Here is a 22,778-nt window from a genome sequence, read left to right as displayed (position 1 = left end):
TTATTCTGAAAGGGTGATCCTCGTTTTGTTGGCAGGGTTGCAACATGGGAAGTTCTTGCTACCGGACGTGCTGGGATTGTGTTTATGCCAATACATATTGGGATCCAGTGGCTTTTGAACTTGGCACCATCACTGCACCAAAGATCTATCTGGACCCCCAGGTTGTGCTTACTTTCAATATTTATTTGCGATTTCCTTCAATTTAACAAAGCAAGATATATTAATAACTCGTTTGCTAACAGCTGCTTGTTCAGTCGTGGCTCAAGGCAGGAAGGACCTTTCTATATACTCCATTACCAACTGGTTTCAAAGAGCCTTCTTTACAGGGCCATCAGAGAAATTGACCCACAACTCTGGGTTCTCAGACAAGAAGCAGATGGATTTTGTGGCTGCCCGGTGGCTTCTTGCAGCTTATTTAATGACAGTCACACACACAGCAAATCCTATCGAAATATGATTTCATCTTGCGCTGTTTTTGATTTTGTGAGTTTTTGATCTGCTGTTTATATCTGATACTGCCTTACTGCCTCTTTTTGCCCGATTTCCTTTTTATCTTTTGTCTCCTTACCTAATACCTGACCATGCTCAATTCCCCCCCCCCTTTGTTGTTGTCGAATTGTTGAAATAGTCTGTTAGTTATATAAAAACCATTTCAAAATATATTTTAAAAATAAACTGCTTTTATACTTGCTTTGCTATTTGACTGTTCCATTTCCCTCCTTATTGAAAGTGGGGTACTTGGCAATTGCATGTGGAGTAGGGGCTCTAACTACCTGAAGCTAGTATCCAGTTTTCTCATTTATACAGTGCCTGTGTGTAAAAGAAGAAGAGAGAGACACTGTTGGGTCAGGCTAGCAGATGTAGCGAGGTCTAGGGGGGAGGTAGCGATGCCTCAGACTGGGACTCCAAGTGACCAGGGCTCGACACTTGATCCCTGCACCACTAATGCCCTTTCAACTGCAGGTCTGGCCGACTGTGCCCTATACTTCAGAGATAGTACCAGCCACCCTGAGCTTTGTCAGCTGATCAGCAAAGGGTGGCATTTAGCTACGTTCTGTCCCCGCCCCCTCTCTGCATGCATGATGCTGTCCCCAAATCTGCTGAGATTTCAGGAACCTTCGGGGGGAGGGGAAGCAGAGATCATTCCATTGCACAATAATAAATCCTTATATTGATGGAACAATTTGCTTAGTGCTTTGTTGAATTCATCCCTCCCCGCCCCCCATCCCGGACTACACTGCCATGCAATGCCCTGGTCTCAGTGGGTCAGGAAATCATTTATGGTGTGAGGACAATGATTTCAGCCAGGGGTGGGGAACCTTCCTCAGCCCAAGAGCAATGGTCGCTTCTGAGCAAGCTTCTGGTATCAAGCAATTCAGTGGTGGGCCTCTCTGTGGCCCTCTCTGTCCCCAGACTGTTCCGAGACACACCTCCATTTCTGGTGCCCAGCTCCGTCCTCCACTCCACCCTATATCTCTGTCCTTCGCTCTACCACCAGAAACCCGGCTCTAATGGAGATCTGACTGACAGCTGGGGACTTTTTTGTGTGCAAAGAACAGCAAAGTGTGGGCCTAGAGGGTGAAACATTATTTGGAATATGCTATGAAGGAACTCTTCAGCCTTGGCTCTCCTAGATGTTGCTAGACTACAGGGCCCATCATCCACAGCCAGCATAGCCAAAGTTCAGGGATGATGGGCCTTGTAGTCTGATGACATCTGGGGAGCCAAGGTTGAAGGAGGTGGCTCTAAAGAACCAAGTTTGTCCAGATGCCTTCAAACGATGGGGGGCAGAGGTCTGAAGGCACTGAGGCAGACCAGGAAACAACCTCCCCACCCCACCCCTCACCCCACCCTTGGGGCTTCATGCCCACTGGAGAGTACATACTGTGGCCGCTGGTATAATGCTGCAGCTTGTCGGTGTACTCGGAGTCTGCACGCTCAAATCCTCGTCTTCTGGAAGGAGAGCACCGGGCTGAGCGGGAGGCAGATGGACTAGCAGAGCAGGGGGGCAAGGCTGGGCTTCAGCTCTCAGCCCAGAGGCACAGAGCATCTTTCCCGCGCCCCTCCCAGCCTGGAGCCCACCCCTTCCCCCCTTCCAAGTCCCTCCCTCCCTCTCCTGGGAGGCTGCATCTGCACCGGGGTGCATATGGGGCGGCCGTTCAATTTCCACAGAGGCTGTACATACAATCTGCACTGTCTCTGGGGCCTATGTTAAGCATTCACAGGGCACCAATCTGCACCAGCCACCTCTCTCCCACAAGGTTTTCCCACCCACCCCTGGACCAGCAAGAGCCAACCATCTCAGAGCATCTTCTATTGCTGCTTCTTTTAAGAATAGAATAAGCTGCCTGTGTCGGTCTGGCCCATTATTGCCTGCTCTGACCAACAGAGGCTCTCCAGGGTCCTGCCTGAAGATGCTGAGATTCAAAACTGGGACCTTCTGCATGCAAAGCAGAATGCTTTAAACCTGAGCTAGCATAGAAGTGGTTCCTTTCAGACTGGCACCACTTTCCTCTGCAGCACCGGTTTCTCCGTTGTGCATTGTTTGATGCAAGAGCTGTGAAACGGGAGCAGCACAGCGTCTCTAATAATGCCTGCTTCCCAGCTTCCCTCCCTCCGCCCCAGAATCCCCACCTGCCTCTCCCAGTAGCAAAAGCTCCCTACCTGTTGCAAACAAGGACGATGACCACCAGTGCAATGAGGAAGACGAGTCCTGCAGCCGAGGAGCCAATGATGAGCGGCAGCTTCTCCTGGATGCTGGTTTGGTACTCAGCTGTGAGGAACAAGAAAGAAGAACAAGGCGGGGTTTACTCCTCGGTTGGATGAAGGGAGCCCAATCCCAACCATGGTTGGCACTGAGAGGGAGAGCATGTGAAAAGTGAACCTCTCTAATTTGCACATCCTGAAACAATAGGTGAAGAGAAACACAGCCATCTTTTGAAATTTGCACTTTTCCGAATTTTGCAGTGCAAAGTAACGCATGTAAGATCACGTATCATAAAATGCACATATTGGTGACCAAAAAATGTGTACAGGTAACTCACATCTTAGGCAGAGGTTATGTTCTGGGGATGGCACTTATATGGGAAACCATGGATACTCAAACCACCTCCTTGGAACCACTTAGTTATTGATGAATTTTCAAGGGGTCTTTTGAAATATTAATCAATCAATCAATCAATCTTTATTACGGTCCAGAAACCCAACAAATCGTTACAAAGCAATGCACAATTCAGACAGTCTACCTCCAGGTTAAACAAGCATTTTGTTCAGACTTAACGATAAAGATTCTTTTGAAATATATTTGCTGTTGGCATCCATCTGTCTTGAGAGACAATGGAGTGATCCTCCGAGGGTGAAGCCAAATCGCTGTGTTAGAAGCACTGAAGCGACATCCCCTTGGCGCAAGCCTGGGCAGTGCTGTGGAGGTCCTGGGCTGCCCGGATGACAAGACCCCCCTCTCAGCCTCACTGATGTGGTCCAAAGGAAAGCAGAGCAATACGTTTGGCACCAGCTTGGCTGCAGGAGTTGCCAGAAGGAGGCGTACAAGGTGCCATCCAACTGCCTTAGGGACTCCACTCCAGATTTGTGTAGGGTTTACTCCGTCACCTTTTCTTCTCCCGAAGATACTGTATCTTGCAAGGCAGCGGAGGATATATAGGTATAGATACATGCTCTGAAACGGATATGGAATCATGGAGAACTGAGCTTAAGATTCCCTAACTGGCGCAGGGAGTCTTCTGCACCATATCTCACCTTCGGTCATGGTCTGGAAGTACATCTTGCCGCTGTAACGCCCATAGCCTGCCACAGTGCGTGCCCGCACCTGGAAGACGTAAATGGTGCCAGCTTTGAGGTTCTGCACCGTCACAGTGTTGGTGGGGCTCTTAACTGCCGTGGCGTTGAACTCGCTCAGATCCTGCCAGGCAAACAGACGCCAGCTGATAAAACGAAACCTTCTGGGCACCCCCCCCCGCCCCCAAGATATATTACCCTGGGCCTCTTCTAGGTCAGCCTTTTGCGACTTGGGTTTGCAGCTGTGTTTTACTTTATTATATTTACCATACTCGTAGTGATTCTATGTCATTTTATATAATTAACACATGCATTTATTTTTGTTAAGTTGCTGTTCTATATGTATTTATTCTGCACTATGGTACTTTTTTTTTTAAGATTACAAAAATTTGTATACAAATATTTATGCCCATTGGCTGAACTATACTAAGGATAATTATACACACACACACACACACACACACACACACACACACACACACACAAAACACACACACACACACACACACACACACATATATATATATATATATATATGAATGAATGATACTGTAATTATACTAACACATAGTTATTCTGTGCCATTTATATAACTGGTGCAATACTGTCTGTGGTTTTGCATGTATTAAAGCTTGTAACAATATGCAAATTATATGGAAATTTATATAATAATAATAATAATAATAATAATAATAATAATAATAATATCCCATCCATCTAGTTGGGTTGCCCTGCCACCTATCTATATCTATATCTATATTTATCTATATCATCACATGTTTAGGAGTGCTCTCATTTTGACTCAAGAAAATCACCATTTCATAGTTCAAATCAGGAAAAATAAATACAGTAAATGGACAAAAGTACAAAGATTCACAAAATGTTTAGGGGTATGAGTACCTCTGCGTACCCCCAGAAAAAAGCTCTCTCTCTCTCTCTCTCTCTCTCTCGCTCTCTCTCTCGCTCTCTCTCTCATCTATCTATCATCTATCTGTCTATCCATCCATCCATCTATCCGAACATCCCCTCACCTGAAAGTCCTTCGACTTCCACGCCACCCTCCTGAAAGCCTCCCCCTAATATTTACATGGGAACAAACATCTGGTGAAGGAGGTGGTAGTTCAGAAGAGACACCCCCCCCTTCTGACACACTGAACCAGCCCTGATTCTGCCGCTCTCTCCTGGCTTTGCTGCGGAACAAGGACGGAGCAAGGCAGAGCCAGGGCACCCATTTATGCAATATAGGTCAGGACCTATTTATCGGCTCAAAACGGTGGGCTCTCCCCCCCTCCCCCAGCTCCTGCTGGCCTGAAGGGAACCAAAATATAGGTCATCTGGAGGGAACAGAGGATTAGCCCTTTCCACTGCGAATTGAAGTATGGGGTGCGGGAAGGACATTTGTGACTTCATGTAATCATGGAGTTTTAATTAGCTTTTTTCCCTGATACATACACCCCCTCTTTGATACACACGCAATTCCTCGCAACTGGGGAATGAAAGAGATTGTGGATCCCCGTCATAAGCTTTTCTGTCTGCCAACGATTCTTGCACCTGACTCATTCCAACTGAAGAGTGCCTAACTCAATCTGGTTTAAAACTGCATGATTTTTGTAGAGGAAAGAAGTTTAGGAATTCATTGAAGAAGAACAGGGTATTTATAATCATCGCAGGTGTCCGTGGAGGGGATATATTAATGGAAAAATGTCTAGTAGTCGGGTTCCTACTGAGGGTATTTGACGAGCCAACATGACAGTGAAGAGGCATTGAAGATTGGAGTGATCATTCTAGGATACTATGGCAGCAGACCAAGATGTATTGTAACTTTTGAATAAAATTTATATTTTCATTTTATATGCATAAGCTATTTATATAGTCAGATAAAAGCTATTTTTAGGACTTGAAATTAGTGAGTCGGCAGCAGAGGCAGATGCTGTACCCTTCTGTATATCTTTTTTGCTGCCTGTTTTTCAAGATTCTGAAAACAGTGACAATCACACTCCCCGTTGCTGGAAACACCGTTCATTCATTTATTTTCTCATAAGGCTCCACAGTGAACGCATGAATCATTGCCCTCACTCTCAGTTGGCTTTGGATGGCATCCCATGGAATCATCATGAAGCCAGATCAGAGCAAGGGCACTAATTTCTGCCCTCACTGTTGAGCTGTGGTGGGGGAACCTTTCTCAGCCTGAGAGCCACTTTCCATTCTGGGCAACCTTGTAATTCATTCATTCATTCATTCATACATACCCCACCCATCTGGCTGGGTTTCCCCAGCCACTCTGGGCAGCATCCAACAAAACACTAAAATACAATAACCCATTAAACATTAAAAGCTTCCCTAAACAGGGCTGCCTTCAGATGTCTTCTAAAAGTTTGCTAGTTATTTTTCTCTTTGACATCTGGTGGGAGGGCGTTCCACAGAGCGGGTGCCACTACCGAGAAGGCCCTCTGCCTGGTTCCCTGTAACTTGGCTTCTCACAGTGAGGGAACCGCCAGAAGGCCCTCGGCACTGTGTAGGTGTCACATGACGGTGGTGAGTGAGGCCAGAGGCAAAAGTGGAGAAAAGCAATAAATATAATATATACCTTTGTACAACTGGATAGTTTCTAAACACACTGCTCTCTATCCTGTATCCAGACAAACAAGAGGTATGCTCGACATTCAAGGACACATTCCAGCCAGAAAAAATGACTCAAGAGGGTATGAGGCAAGACTGGTGAGGGATATGGTTTGGGGAGAGTCCTGGGGGCCAAATAGAGAGCCTTGGAGGTGGCCCTCAGGTTCCTCCTTGTTTACACATCCCAAATTTTGTTAGAAATGCCCCCCTCCCAATTTCATAACTGGCCAGCAGAATGGGGAGGTTGGCGGAGAGGATTTCAGCTCAGCACTAATCAGGGTGGAGGAGAGAATGAGATGCAATTGCATGTCAAGTGAAGTTTGAGGAGAGGGCCCAGAATGGGTCCATTTCCTTCCCCCCACTTCCTCAACTGCAGCTCCCAGTGTGAGGCTCAGAAGTGGCTCTCCAGAATAAAACCAATGTTGTTCTTTTCCAGAAAAACGCAACACACACATTGACAGTAATTGTCAGTTTTCCATTTCAAAAAAGAAAAAGGAGAGAGAGAGAGAGAGAGAGAGAGAGAGAGAGAGGAGTTTTCCCAGCGGGAGACGATTCAAAGCCTCTTCTAATGCCAGAGCTCTAGAGGAACTCAAGAGGCTCACTTCAAAGAAACCCTGTCGGCAGATTCACTAATGCAGAGATCTTACTGGAATTTGAAATCCAGCTCTGTGCCTGGTGCTCAGGTGCAACATCAAAGTGAGATATGGGAGACACTTTGAAGGTGTATCTTCCCACTTATAACCAACTAGGCCAATTAGGTTTCTTATTGGACAATGTATTTGACCCAGAGTTCATAGATGCTTCCTCCAGCTCTTCCTCCTCCACAGCTGCCTCATATTCCATCAGACCTACTGGTCCATCTAGCTCAGCGATTCTCAACCTGTGGGTCCCCAGATGTTGCTGGACTACAACTCCCATCATCCCTGAGCTCTGCCCTTGCTAGCTAGGGGTGATGGGAGTTGTAGTCCAACAACATCTGGGGACCCACAGGTTGAGAACCGCTGATCTAGTTCAATATTGCCAACCCTGACTGGCAGCAGTTCTTGGGGGTTTCAGGCAGGAGGAAAATCCTCAGTCCTACCTGGAGAGGCTGTTGAGGACTGAACCTGGGACCTTCTGCACGCAAAGGAGATGCTCTGCCTAAGAGTTGGGCGATAACTGGTTTTCAACATTGCAATATATCACAAGCTGGCTGGTCTCTCGACTGGAACAGCCACGGCAAGTGGTCTGCCAGAGAGTGCCCACAGTTTGGTCCCTGATGACTCTCCCTGAGGAGAGTTGGATGTATCCCCCAACCCATGCCCCTCTTTCCCCTGGTACCTTCTCGTAGTATTGCAGCTCATAATCCAGAATGACTCCGTTGGGCTGGTCGGGCTGTGACCACGAGAGGGTGATGCTGTCCACCGTCCGACTCACCTGGTGCATGATGGACACGGCTGAAGGGGCTGTAAGAGAAAGAGGTCCGTTGCCTTAGTCAGTGTGTGATCACTGCCCTGCAGGAAGGGAGACGTTTCAAGGAAGCTCCTCTATATGCTGATGCCACATCAAACACTTAGTGACCTACAAGCAATGGCTCAGCATCTGCAACTGTCACCATAAGTCACCATAAAGCCATTGTTGGTATCAATCCCGTGTCAGTGAACTGACATGTCCTGTGAGCTCCTTCCCCTCTCTCGACAACTTTCCTGTGGCTGTTGAGCTGCAACAATCTTTCAGGCTCATTCTGAGGTTACCTGCTGATCAAGCAATAGTCACAGCTTGTTCCAACTCTGCAAGGAGCTATCCAGCCTAGACTCTTGTCTTGTTGCCTGAACTTCTTGGGCCAAGTTCAAGGTGTCACTATTAATAATATAAAGCCCTTAACAGCTTGGGACCATTTTACTTGCAAGATTGCCTTACCCATACATACCCACTCGACCACTGTGGAACTGGCACTGTAACCAGCATTCTGCATTTGCAGGAAATAGATATTCTACCATGGCAGCAACTTTGGAACTCCCTGCCTATTGACACCAGGCAGAAACCTTCACTGTACTCTTTCTGGCACTAGCTAAATTCATTTTCGTTCATGCAAGACTACCTAGAGATGGAACTTTGCTGGGTGTTTTAATCTAGTTTTTTGCCTACTGTTTATTTTAATTATTTTGAGTGTTTTAAATAGCTGTTTTTAACTGACAATTTTATTGCCTTATTCTGTTTGTAACCACTTTTGTAACCAGATGGGTGGCGTATAAATAATAAATTATTATTGTAAATTATTATTATTACTTTGAGGTTTCATCACAATAAAGCAATATATGAAACCATACCCTCCAACATTTTTCCAAGTGAAAATAGGGACATCCTATTCCATAATAATAATAGTAATGATTTTATTATTTATACCCTGCCCATCTGACTGGGTTGCCCCAGACACACTGGGCGGCTTCCAACATATATAAAAACACAATGAAATATTAAACATTAAAAAAAACCCTTCCCTATACAGGGCTGTTTTCAGATGTCTTCTAAAGGTTGTAATTAACTTATCTCCTTGGTATGTGTTTTTTGGGGGGGTGCCGCATGGCTCCATACCCTCCAACATTTCTACGATGAAAATAGGGCTGTCCTAAGGAAAAGCAAGACATTCCAGGATCAAACCAGAAACTGGGACGGCTGCTGTAAATCCAGGACTGTCCCTGGAAAATAGGGACACTCAGAGGGTCTGTAAAACTTGTCAAACAATAATATAAAAAAAACCCTTGTGATGGAGTTGGGCTAGCTGAGCACATTCCTATTGACTCCTTCATGCATTCGGTAAGCGACAGGTACAAAATACCTGAGCAGGGTGTATGATTGTGGTGATGGATGATTTAACCCCACAGCAACCAAGAGCCCAGCTCCTGAATAGTTTTTGCACTTGTACCTCATTCAAGAGCCCTGTGGTCAGAGCTCATTGATTGTGCTGTTGCCACAAAGGTGTCTCAGTCATTTTCTTCAAGTTTTGTTCAGAATTCCTGTCTGATCAGGCTGGGCTACTGATTCTCCTCCTCAGCATCTCCCTTTACTTCCCATCCTTCGCTAACACAGGACCACTTCGTACAGCGTGATGTGATCCAGGTCGGGTGCGGGGGGGTGGAGTTCTGGTGTCTTGGATTGAACACTAATTTGTGGAAATGGGCTGTGCTATGCTCAGGGCAATTCATTACAATGAAACTGACATGTCTCAGTTGGGAACTGCCAGCCAACTGAGAATTGTGTCAGGCAAATGAGAGAACAAAAGGCCCCTTTTGTAGCGGCTTTGTGGCCCCCACCGGGTGACAGGGCTAGATGGGGAGGGGAAGATTACCTAGTCCTGTTGTTAACTAGGCTGCATCTCACATGTGCGATGTGTCTGAGTCAGGGATGTTGGCAGAAATCCAAAAACCCCAACACAAACCTAGTCCACCTACAGCTACCACTCCACAAAAGTTGCCTCTTAGTTAAAACAACAGCAACATGGTGGCTACCAGGAAGCTGCCACCATGGGGACACTGAGGGGAGTGAGAGTCTGCCTCTCTGATCTTCTGAACATGATGAATAAGGACATTTGGAAATTTGAAAGCCTGGGTTTTCCTGATTCAAATGTCTAGGTAGGGGAGCATTCATGACCATGTTTGTCCTAGGACAAGCATGGAGAACGTTCTTTGATTAAAAATAAAATATTTTTTATTAATTTTTCATTAATAACAATCCAATGGAGGCCACATTAACACAATGCCAAATCATGCCAAACAATCACAATACAATCAAAAGAACCAATTAAACAGTTCCGAATTAAACATTTTTGGATGACTTCCCGTGTTCCGGCTATCAGGAGTTGATGTTATTCCTTGATCCTGCACCAATTCTCTTAATTAGTCCAAGTTCTCCAAGCATGGAGAACCTTCTTAGCAGCCACATTCCTTTTGGGGAAACCTTTTGTGGGCTGCTGATGCTGGGTGGGGCCTGGTGGGGAAGTGGACAGAGCCCACTTTTTCCATCGTAGAATAGGCTAGGTTCTATACATTCTCACACACATCCATCCAGACAAGCAAGAGGCATTACCAGTGCTCAAGAACATATCCCAGCCAGGCCAAAACACGTGAAGAGGGTGGAAATTAGGGCCAGGGAGGAGGGTGGCTGGGGTTGGCATGTAGCCTAGGAAGAGTTCCAAGGGTCAGATAGAGAGGTTGGATGGCCACAATTGATCCACCCGTGCCCAGGGAGGTTGGGTGAAGACAACCGCACCTCCGCTGCTATGCCTAGTTCTCCTTCTCTAGGTGGGCAGTGGGGAACCTGTGCTGTTCCTGGCATTGGACTGCAGCCCCAATCATCCCAGGTTGGGGCTGAAGGGTGTTTTAATGCAGCAACATCTGGAGGGCCAAAGATCCCCCAATCGCCACTCTGTTGTTGTTTAGTCGTTTAGTTGTGTCCGACTCTTCGTGACCCCATGGACCAGAGCACACCAGGCACGCCTGTCTTCCACTGCCTCCCGCAGTTTGGTCAAACTCATGTTGGTAGCTTTCAGAACACTGTCCAACCATCTCACCCTCTGTCATCCCCTTCTCCTTGTACCCTCCATCTTTCCCAACATCAGGGTCTTTTCCAGGGAGTCTTCTCTTTTCATGAGGTGGCCAAAGTATTGGAGCCTCAGCTTCAGGATTTGTCCTTCCAGTGAGCACTCAGGGCTGATTTCCTTCAGAATGGATAGGTTTGATCTTCTTGCAGTCCATGGGACTCTCAAGAGTCTCCTCCAGCACCATAATTCAAAAGCATCAATTCTTTGGCGATCAACCTTCTTTATGGTCCAGCTCTCACTTCCATACATCACTACTGGGAAAACCATAGCTTTAACTATTCGGACCTTTGTCGGCAAGGTGATGTCTCTGCTTTTTAAGATGCTGTCTAGGTTTGTCATCACTTTTTCCTCCAAGAAGCAGGCGTCTTTGAATTTTGTGACTGCTGTCACCATTTGCAGTGATCATGGAGCCCAAGAAAGCAAAATCTCTCACTACCTTCATTTCTTCCCCTTCTATGCCTTCAAAAAGGGAAGGCGTCTCAATGGACTGCTCAACCACTCTTCCCCAACTGCATCCTGGGGCTCAATTTGCACCAAACACAAAGCCAGCATCTGCAGTGGCCACAATGGGTCCCTTAGCCATGATTGCCTGGTGGGTACCCCTGGTCCCTATTCATATAGGGACCTGGCTCATACAAGACCATTGGTCCATCAAGTTCATCAACATTGACTGGCTGCAGCTCTGTCAGGGTTTCAGGAAGGAGACTTGGGGCATTCCATTTGCAGAACATGTGCTCTAGGATGGAGTTACAGGCCTTCTTTGAGTCCTCACGGTGATAGCGCATTTTAGCTAACAAACATCAGGCTAGTGTTGGACTAAAGCAAGCCATCCAGCCATTTTTATAAGGTTTTGAGTTGGAGCAAAAATGCATAGCCTCTCCCCATATAAACTGGCCTGGACTCTGTATTCATCATCTGAGGCCTTTATGTGTGTTCCTCCTCCCTGTGAGGTCCAGAGGCCTTCTCTGTAGAGGCTCAGTGTTTGTGAAATGATCCCCCCAGGGAGGTTCACCTGGAGCCTACATTATATATTTTTAGGTGCCAGGCGAAAATGTTCCTCTTCCAACAGGTTTTGGGCTGATGGTCTATGGGAAGGGGGAGTTACTGTTTTGCTTTAATTATTTACTTGTGTTTTAACCTGTGTTTTATTCTGTGAACTGCCCGGAGATCTTTTGATGAAGTGGAATAATAATAATAATAATAATAATAATAATAATAATAATAATATGGGAGGCAGTTAAATTTTGAGAGTTCTTTGAAATGGGAGATGTCTTTTCAAGATGATATGTGGGTTTTCATAAGCCCGCAGTCCCCAATGCAAATATTTCTGAGCCCAGAGATAAGAGTCTTGGTGACAACTCAAAATTTCATGAAGATGTCAGGAAGAACATAAGAAGAACTCAGTTGGGTCAGGCCAAAGGCCCACCTAATCCAGCCGCCAGATCTCACAATGGCCCACCAGTTGTGTATGGGAAGCCTGCAAGCAGGAATTGAGCACAACAGCACATATCCCCACTTGTGAACGGATATTCAGAAGCTTCCTGACTCCAACAGTGGAGATACCTATCATGGCTAGTAGTTGTTGATATTTGCCCAACCCTCTTTTTCAGCCATCCGACTTGGTGTTCATCACTACAACTTGCAGGAGCAAATTCTGTGTGTGAAGAAGAGCTTTCTTTTGTCTCTCCTGAATCTCTGAACATTCAGATTCCTTGGATGTCCCTGGGTTCTAGCATTATGAGAGTGTTGGAAGGAAGAATTCTAGACATGCGCACACAACAAAGTGTTTTTGAGTATGTCAGAGAGCAACGTGAGCTGAATCACACATCTTTGGAGCTGAAACAGCTTTTCCCTGGGGGTCAGCAAGGTTAGGGGTTGGAGAGCAGTATCATGGCTTGGTTTGCTGGAGTCATGGTGTGTGTGCGTGTCTTTCCCAGCACATTTGCAGTGACACACTTTGCTTGCTCCTGTCTTCTGCTCTGAGTACCCCGTGACCTGGATTAGCAAGGGCGAGGGTGGCTGGACAATGTGTGAATGGCCTTAGAACAGGGATTTGAACCTGATTGTTATCTGATCCTTTGTTTTCCTGAAAACTGCCCCGCACTGACATTTAAATGCTGATTTATTTATGTACTTTTTAAAAAAACAGAAGCTTGTTTAGGAGAGAAAATGCTGGTCTGTCCAATTCCAGGCAAGGGACCACCCCAATGGGCCATTTCTCTACAATCTAATTGGTTCCCCCCTCCCCACTTTAGCACAATTCATATGGACATAGGAAGCTGACCTACATTGAGTCAGACCACTGATGTGTCCAACTCAGCACTGTCTACACTGACTGGCAGTGGCTCTCCAGGGTTTCAGGCAGGGGGGGATTCCTAGCCCTACTTGGAGATTCTGGCGGATGATCCTAGGATCTTCTGCATGCAAAGCACACCCTCAAGACATGGGAAGCTGACTATTCATCTATCCAGATCCATATTGCCTACACTGAATGGCAGCAGCTCTCCAAGGTTTCTAAAAGGGACACATTTCAAGCCCAATCTGTTGATTCTGGAGAATGTGGGACCTTCTGCATCCAGGACAAAGAGCTGGCATGGTCCTCCAGAAGCGACTGAACCCACCTCAGTCCCAGGCACCATGGCCAATGACCAGAGAAGATGGGAGTCAGACTCTAGATACTCTGCAGCTAGTGAGAAAGAAACTACTGAACTGTGATGCTTCAGGGTGAAGCCATTAGACCCTAAGATCTTGCTGGATCAGGCCAATGGCAAATTATTATTATTATTATTAGTAGTAGTATTTAAATTTATATACTGTCCTTTATCAAAAGATTCCAGGGCAGTAAAGGTAAAGGGACCCCTGAACATTAGGCCCAGTTGTGGCCGACTCTGGGGTTGCAGTGCTCATCTTGCTTTATTGGCTGAGGGAGCCGGCGTACAGCTTCCGGGTCATGTGGGGAGCATGACTAAGCCGCTTCTGGCGAACCAGAGCAGCACACGGAAACACCGTTCACCTTCTCGCCGGAGGGGTACCTATTTATCTACTTGCACTTTGACGTGCTTTCAAACTGCTAGGTTGGCAGGAGCAGGGACAGAGCAACGGGAGCTCACCCCGTCACGGGGATTCGAACCACCGATCATCTGATCAGCAAGCCCTAGGCTCTGTGGTTTAACCCACAGAGCCACCCGCATCCCCTCCAGGGCAGTGCACAACATTAAAAACACATTACAGAACATCAGTTATAAAAAACATAATAAAAAGCATACTGACAGACAGCCTAATAATAAAACAGCCATCATAATAGCGGTCCTGTTTAGTCCAGCATCCTGTTCTCACATTGGCCAGCTACGTGCCCAGGGGAGCCTGCAAGCAGGATTTGAACACAAGAGCACTCTCCCTTCCTGGGGTTTCCAGCAACTGGTACTGAGAAGCATTGCTGCCTCCTGAGAATAGCCGTCATGGCTAGTCACCTTGGATAGCCCCTCTCCTCCATGAATTTGTCCAATCCTCTTTGGAAGCTTCCCAAGTTGGTGGACAACATTGTTGGCTATTTGCAGATTAGCAGCGCTGCAGAAGGCGTGTTGGGGAGACCACACATTACAAGGAACGCAAATATAACTTTAGCTAGGTTTTAATAACAAAAACAAAAACTCCTTTTATACTAAATATATCAATAAGCATGACCCCAGGGTACTGAGAGAGCTAGGTGCTGCTCTTTATATACTATACCCAACAGCTTAATTAACATAACTTAACAGCACCTGCTATACTGCTCCACAGCTGTAAAACTAGGTCACATTATTTGCTCTGGCCCTTAAAGAAATACACGTCTTGTGGAACAATAATGAACCTTCAAATTTAAAGAGACCATTCAACAACCATTGCTTCCTGATGGAGCAAGTTCCATAGTTTAACTAGTGTGAAGAAGTGCATTCTTTTATCTGTCCCGAGTCTTCCAACGTGGGCATCCCAAGGGCTAGAAAAAGTTGCTCTGAACTGAACAGATCAGCTAATACAGTGGTATCTCGGGTTACAGACGTTTCAGGTTACAGACGCTTCAGGTTACAGACTCTGCTAACCCAGAAATAGTGCTTCAGGTTAAGAACTTTGCTTCAGAAAGAGAAGAGAAATCGTGTGGCGGCAGTGGGAGGCCCCATTAGCTAAAGGGGTGCCTCAGGTTGAGAACAGTTTCAGGTTAAGAACGGACCTCCAGAACGAATTAAATTCTTAACCCGAGGTACCACTGTATGGGGAAGAAGCTGGGGGAAATCAAGGCATGGGGATGTCTCCTCCTCCCCCCACGTGGCTTTCCATCCCGACCCCCCAGCTGCAAGACACGAAGCAAGCAAGCTGCCTCTCTCTTGCCGCTCCTCTCATTGTGGGTGGGTTGGGGAAGGGAGCTGGGCGGTGGGGGTCAACTGACATGTTGTCTGGGACGACCCTGGACCACATGCTGGCCATGAAACCACGACCCGTCTCCAGTTTCTCCTTTCATGGCCTGAAACTCTGCCAGCGCCAATCCATTTTCACTGTTCCTCTCTCTCCGTCTCTCCCTCGCTCTGTGTCAGCTGCCGGGTCTGCAGAGCAAATCTGGCCCTCGCGAAGGGGTCTCCCTCCTGCCCACCCACCCCCTGCCCGCAATCAAAGGGTCTCCTTGGGCTGACGGGGCTCAGCCACCCGGCTTGGGTTACGTGCAGCAGAATCAGTCTCTGATCACAGTAATCCCCGTAACTTGTGTTGAATCGCAGGGGCGGCTGAACCCACCGAAACCCCCTCTCTGTCCCCCCCCCCCCCCAAGAGCTCCGAGGAATGAGACGGGGCAAGGAGGAAGGACAGAGCAGCTGGGGGTCTTCCGGACTCCCCCCACCCCCTGCTCCAAACCTTCACTCAAGCGTTCTTCCCCCAGCATCAGGTTACCGTTGGCCACCATCAAGCCAACGGGGGAATTCTGGTATTTTCAATTAACGTCCGGCAGACACGGCTGTGCTCTGAGGTCAGGGTCAGAAATGTCTCGTGGGAGGGCGGCTGCGTGTGGCTGGGGGGTGGTTGTGGGGGGAAAGGGAGGACACACAAGGCTGGACTAAGCAGATTCAGATATGCAGGCTTTTCTTATCACTGGAGACGGAGCTTTTGGGGGGAAATTCCAAGGTCAGGACGGATGGACCTGCTCATTTCTCTGGGTTTTCAAATTTTCCAGGCTTAACTCCAGTTCCTCCCAATTTTGCATTGCTTTTTTAAAAAAAGACTGCATAAAAATTCACCTACATTTACATTTTCCTAATATGCACATTTTTGGGGAGCAAGGCATACATATTTTTGCAAGCCATTTCTCCTAATTAGAATGCATTCACCATTAGGCACATTTAAGTGCTTTCCTATTCCCAAATAGATGCTCTTGCATACAGAGTTTGGGGTTGGAGAAAAGCATTGCAAAAGTCCAAACTTCCAAGGACAGCTGTTGTTTAGATTCCCCTATTGGATCTGGAAGCATGAGTGAAAATGCAAACTAAGCCAATTTCCCCTCCATCCTCATTTCAAAGCCAGAAGTGGAAATAGTATAAGAAGAAGAAAATCTTCCTAATCACTTGACTTGTCCACATCAAATGTTATTCTGTCTTCGGGGCACAGAAATGTCACGGCTGTGGGTTTGAGCCTCACGTTGGGCAAAAGAGTCCGGCGATACGACGAGTTGGGCTAGATCACTCTCTTCCAACTCAAAAATTCTACGATTCTATGAAATACTCGGAGAGTCCCCGTTCCTTGAAAGGGAGTTTCAGAGATGAGGGGCCCAAACTGAAAAGGTCCTGTTGCCCATCACCACCCACCATCTTCCAGATGTGGAATGGCAGGGGGAGAGAGATGGAGCAGGGACAGAGCCTGATCTCAATGGTGAAAAGTGTTCTTGAAGGAGCAGGCAAATTTCTAGAGATCCTTTTCACAAGCCATACGTAGAGGAATCTGTGAACATACACAACCCCACAGACTGTGATCTTAGGCAACTCACAGCTCAAGCCTTATCTGGTGGTATTCAAACACCACCAGTGGAAGTGTGGGGAGGGTATAGGGGGTGCCCCTTATGTCTCCACCTTTTGTGTCAGCCCATTCCTCCTTCTTAAGTGGGAAGGACTGAAGGTGTTTCTGAGCGCTTTGGGATGAACGATAGCCTTGCTATACGTCTGGGAAATCCCCAACATGTCCTGTTTTGGGGGGCCTACATGCCCATCCAGGGGTGGGGATGGAGATTTTTATAATTGTAAGCAAATGTCCAGCTCAGGCTCTGTTTAGGGCTCAGAGGTAGCCTGAAAAAAGCTCAGCAACTTTGTTCATCTGGAAATATGAATGCACTTAAAACCTTCGGCGCGACCAGGTGTTCAGAGGCTTCAAATCACAATCAGCTGAGTGCTGCAAGAACTGAGGTACCCAGGCTATTGGCTGCCAGGTGTTTTGGATGACAACTCCCATCATTCCTGGTTATCGGCAGTGGCTGATGGGACTCACAGTCCACAACATCTGGAGGCAAGCCCTGTGTTAGAAGCCCCATTCCTGTTTAGCACGCCAAGGTCTCCTCTGGGCCCAGGGACAATTTGGGACAGGGCTCACACCCTGTTGCCTTCTTCATGTGTTCACTTTGACCACATTACGCATTATGTGGACCTCGAAATTTGTGTGCCTGGTGCTTCCTACCAGATGCTACCCGGCAGCCATGGCTGGCAGATGTTGTTGGACTCTGACTCCATCCCCAGACAGCATAGCCAATGGTCAGAGATGAGAACCTAAGAAGATCCTGTTTGATCAGGGCAATGGCCCATCTAGTCCAGCCTCCTGTCCTCACAGTGGCCAACCAGATGCCTGTGGGAAACCTGTGAGCAGGATCTGAGCACAAGACCACTCTCCTCTCCCTGTTTGTTTCCCGCAACTGCGATCCAGAAGCATTACTCCCTCCAGCTGTGGAGGCAGGGCATAGCCATTATGGCTCGTAGCAATCAAAAGCCTCTCCGCCTGGAAATGTAAAGAAAAGGACGGCGATTTTTACCACATGTGGTGGTCATATGACAAAATGAAAGATTTTTGGGAATTGATCTATAATGAATTTAAAAAGATGCTTAAATATACTTTCCCAAAAAAGCCTGAAGAACTATTGCTAGGTTTGATGGGAGAGGATATTAAGAAGACGGACCAAAGACTGTATTTGTATGCTACGACAGCAGCTAGAGTCTTGATAGCCCAAAAGTGGGAAACACAGGAGATACCGACTGTAAAGGAGTGGCAGACAAAGTTGGCTGAGTACGCAGAACTAGCAAAACTGACACATAGAATTCGCAGTCAGGAGGAGACAAAGTACCAAAAAGAATGGCGTAAATTTATGGTTTATATAAGTGAGAACTGTAGAAATTTGAAGACGTTAGCAGGACTGAAATAAATCTTATGTCATGGTTTAGTCCTTTATTAATGAAACTGTGAATTAAAGATTGGAATAAGAAAACCTGTGGAAGGGAAGGGCGGAAGTCAATGGCTCTACGGAGCATAAAGTAGGATACATGTAAAAAGGCTTGATGTTTTTGGGTGTTGGTGTTGGTGTATTTAAAATGAAAACTTAATAAAAAGCATTTAAAAAACAAAACAAAACAAAAGCCCTCTCCGCCATGAATTTGCCCAATCCACTTTTCAAGTTGCCCAAGCTGGTGACCATCCCTGTCTCCTGCAGGAATGAGTTCCATAGTTTAACTATGAGCTGCATGAAGAAGTGCATTCTTTTATCTACCCAGGAGCTTATTCTGGAACTCAGAGGAACTTATTCTGAGCAGAAGTTAGATTTTTCCAGGGGGGATTCTCCTCCAGGGCAGGGGACCTGCTGGAAGAAGGCAGCATGCCTCTGCACTCAGAGAAGACAAAAGTCTCGGCCTGCCTCAGCCTCCCTCAGCGCCATCATTCATGATTGCTGCTGCTAGACCCGCTTGTTGTTGTTCGAGCTCCATGCTGGATGTGTGTGTGTGTCTCTCTCTCCCTCCCCACAGCTTCTGTTTCCAGCTGCTAATGATGAACATCAAGGCTGCCAGGCTGTGCAGAGAGCTTGCGAAAGAATCCTGCCTCTAATTACGGGAGAATTAGCGAGCAGACAGTTACTGTTTAGCGCTAATGAACAGATACATTAAGGAAGGCGTCGTGCCCGGGCTGGGAGCCTCAGCTCGACGCATAATAAGGCCGAGCCGAGCAGAAACACGCAGGGGGAGCAAAGGCAGAGCGTCTTCCTCTCTCTCTCTCCCCCCACCCGCCTCCATCGCTACCCTCCCTGCCACCCCTTCCCTCCCGCCAAGGTGCGAATGTTCACAGTTGCTGCAATAAAGTCGCAACCATGTTGCTTAATTACAAGGGGTGAGATCTGAGGATGCAAGAGGCAGGCCTGACAGCTCGCCTGCTCTGGCAGCTCGCAGAGGCAGCCCCAACAAGCGAGGGGAATTCAGGAGCACGTTCAGCCTTTTGTAAATCCCAGCATGCACTGACCAGACCCCCCCATATTGCTTTCAACTAAGTCCTACTCAGAGTAGACCCACTGAGGGAAAATAGACCTGAGTCATATCTATTAATTTTAATGGGCCTAGTAGGTCCGACTTTGTATATAGTCTTAAGGCTTTGATCCTAATGCCACTTACCTGGGAGTAAGCCCCACTGAATTCAATAGGGCTTACTTCAGAACAGACAAGGGGTTAGGATTGTGCTGCAAATGTCAGGATCAGAATGTAAGGTATCCCCGAGATTACACACTTCCCAAACGTTCCAATGGAGTTCTCCAATTTTTATTTTTAATTTTTAAAGGACCAAAATGTGGTTGAGTAGTAATGGTGATAGACTGCCCTGCATGTGTCAGTTCACAACCCACTTTTGCCAGCATGGTGTTTTTGAGAGAAAGTGTAGTGTAGTGGTTAAGGTGTTGGGTTAGGCTCTGGGAGACCAGGGTTCAAATCCCCACTGAGCCATGAAACTCACTGGGCGATCTTGAACGAGGCACAGTCTTTCAGCCAAACCTACCTCACAAGATTGTTGTGAGGATAAAACAGGGAGGAATTGAATCATATATGCTGCCTTGAGCTCCTCAGGTTAAGGTAGGATATAAATGGAACAAATAAATAAGTGCGTTTTGAGAGGAAATAAGTTTTAAAGAACATATTTGAATACTTATTCAATCGCAATTTTACACACACACACACACACACACACACACACACACACACACACCAGATTAATGCAGAAGTGAGTCAGAATGACTGCTGCTAAAACCTATGTGAAAGTGGGGCTGTATGAGATGCTATTCCTGCTCCAAGTAGATCTACTGAAATTAATGGCTGTGATTGATTTAGGTCAATTAATTTCAATCGGTCTACACTTTGTGGAAGTTAGCTGGATGCTGGCAGGGCTTGGCAAGAGTTGTGGACAATCCAAACGCCTCAGGAGAAATTCAAGTGAGGAGAACTTTGTAACCATTCCTAAACATTCCCACAAACCAGCATAGTGTCATTTCTCCCTGGTGTTCGGTATCCTGAGAATCCCATCTTTCCTGGGGGGAAATAAGGCTCAAACAGACAAGATGTTAGTCCTCAAGATTTGGGGGGGGGGGAATGCCTCCTTGGCTTGGCCAGCCTCTACGATACACCAAAGTGTGTGTTTTCTTGAAGCATGGGAATCTATCACCTGAATAACTGTTGTGAGCTTGTCAGTATTTGTAAATGCGTGGTTGATTCAGATGTTATGATTAGGATTCTGCACACCTACCAAGCCATGCTATGTAAACAGAGGTGTGGGCAGTGCCAGATTTACATACAAGCTAAACAAGCTATAGCTTAGGACCCCACTCTCTTGGGGGCCCCAAAAAAATTTAAAGGAAAAAAACAACTGGATGTACATTTTTGAAATATAAGATAAAAAAACAAATAAAATAAAACCTACATACAGCAACAGTGTTTTGTGTTGTGTAGGCTCCTATGATGTAAGTAATGGGCCCCACCTGCTAGCCTGCTCCCTAAAATATCACTATTAATATACTTCTTAATTGTATTTCACTATTAATATACTTCTTAATTGTATTTCAGTTCAACAATTACTTTGATAAAATACATATTTTGTTATGTGCAAATGGCTTTAGATACCTATTAAGGCCATAAATTACCATATAGCATATATTCAACACAATAAACAGCGACAATTTATTGTTGACAAAGGACAGCTGGACATATAAACGGCCCCATTACCTTCAGTAGCTTAGGGCCTCATCAAACCTAAATCCGGCCCTGGGTGTGGGCCTCTAACGGCCAGTCCGAAGGAGCTGACTTTGTGTCTCAGTAAGGGAGATGAAGAAGACCCCAGAATATGCTATTTTCTCAGGGGCAGAGTTTTCAAAATGCCGACCTCCTTGGGGAGCCGGCAGAAAGGAGGAAACTAGAGATGGCGTTTTCTGCAAATCCCAGTGCCTAATTTATATGCACAGATCCCCCCCCCCGCACTAATTTCTATCTTGCTCCTTGATCTTGACAAAAAAAACCCTCATTTCCACACACACACATACCCATAATATTACACCCTTATTATGTATGTATACATTCAAGGTTTCTTAAACGAACCAGCACATAAACAGATACACTCAATGAGGCGTATAACTTTATAATCAAACACATATGTATTAATGTTTATAGAACTACGCTGCAGTAATACAGTGGACGTGGTTATTTTAAATGTGTTGGGTTGTAGCTTACTCGGAGAGACAATGCCCCTGTGATTCTGGACAAATAGAAACAATAGAGCGTGTGCTTCTCCAGTGCCTATATTATAGAGACATTCGTATTAGCCTCATCTCCCCACTGCTCGATAAGTACCCAGGGCACACAGGACAATTCTATACCTCCCTGCTACAGCATACAATTTTGCCAGATTCTGCATAGCAGTGCTCAAAATCTGTTGGATGACGATCTGTGCCACAAACTAGATTTAATGCATACTCATATCAGAATGCTCTGTAAATTGATAGCTATAGTCTTTTATATACTAACCTTTTACACTCTTCCACATCCGTTTAATGCTCCTAACTCTTCTTTTAGATTATTTCAGCTTCTTTTAGATTCTTACAGTCTTTTATATATACACCTTTTGTTTTAATAATTTTTAGCTTTCCAAAAAGGTTTTACAGATATTAAATGATTGTACCCCACCCTAATTATGCTGATCTATGACTGTAGTAAAGATTTGATTTGATTACTTAGATGCATTGAAATCAATGGCTCTACCCTGCGCAGGACTAGCATTGGCTTGTACCCTGCACACAGTAGACCTATTGAGGTTAATGAACATTCCTAACTTGGGTTTGTTAATTTTAATGGGTCTATTTTGGGGTATAATTTTGCATATAGTTAGTCAGACTTTTAAAAAACAAAGTAGGATTAAAAACCCAGCGATCTGAGTGCTCACTTGGAAGAAGTGCTTCAAAGCAGTCAAAGTTCAGTTGGGTCAGATAAAGCCATTGAAAACTGTTTTCTCCTTTGAGGATTGAAGAAAATATTGGATTATAGAAAGTAGAATAGTTGGGTGTTACATTGGAGTGGATGGTTTGAATATTTTTCTATATATAGGTGACAAAAAGAATCAGAACTTCTGCTTTTTTCTCTCTTGCTCCTTGCCCCTTTTTATAGTTTTCTTTGTGTTTTTATTTAGATTAGTTTCTTTTATCCTTGATAGTCTAAAAAAATAAATAGGCATTTGATACTAACCTTTGTATATCTCCCCCTCCCCAAACTTTAAT

The 22,778-nt window shown here is 45.9% G+C and overlaps 1 protein-coding gene across 12 annotated transcripts in view; it reads right to left on the bottom strand.

Annotated features, from left to right (window-relative positions):
• EPHB2 (EPH receptor B2) overlaps nt 1–22,778 on the bottom strand; it is a 115,014-nt gene that overhangs the window by 18,305 nt on the left and 73,931 nt on the right. For 5 of the 12 annotated variants that reach the window (XM_083628554.1, XM_083628558.1, XM_083628563.1 and 2 more), the window contains exons 6-9: nt 7,735–7,859; nt 3,757–3,919; nt 2,665–2,773; nt 1,886–1,992 (exon numbers count right to left, since the gene is read on the bottom strand). In XM_083628554.1, the coding sequence (XP_083484680.1) occupies nt 1,886–1,992; nt 2,665–2,773; nt 3,757–3,919; nt 7,735–7,859 (504 nt within the window). The remainder of the gene's footprint in view (nt 1–1,885; nt 1,993–2,664; nt 2,774–3,756; nt 3,920–7,734; nt 7,860–22,778) is intronic. The other 7 variants (XM_083628559.1, XM_083628560.1, XM_083628556.1 and 4 more) reach the window with 3 other exon arrangements.

Source organism: Podarcis filfolensis, assembly GCF_964270895.1.
Source record: "Podarcis filfolensis genome assembly, chromosome: 8".
NCBI classification, from domain to species: Eukaryota; Metazoa; Chordata; class Lepidosauria; order Squamata; family Lacertidae; genus Podarcis; species Podarcis filfolensis.
This window is presented reverse-complemented; position numbering and strand designations above follow the sequence as displayed.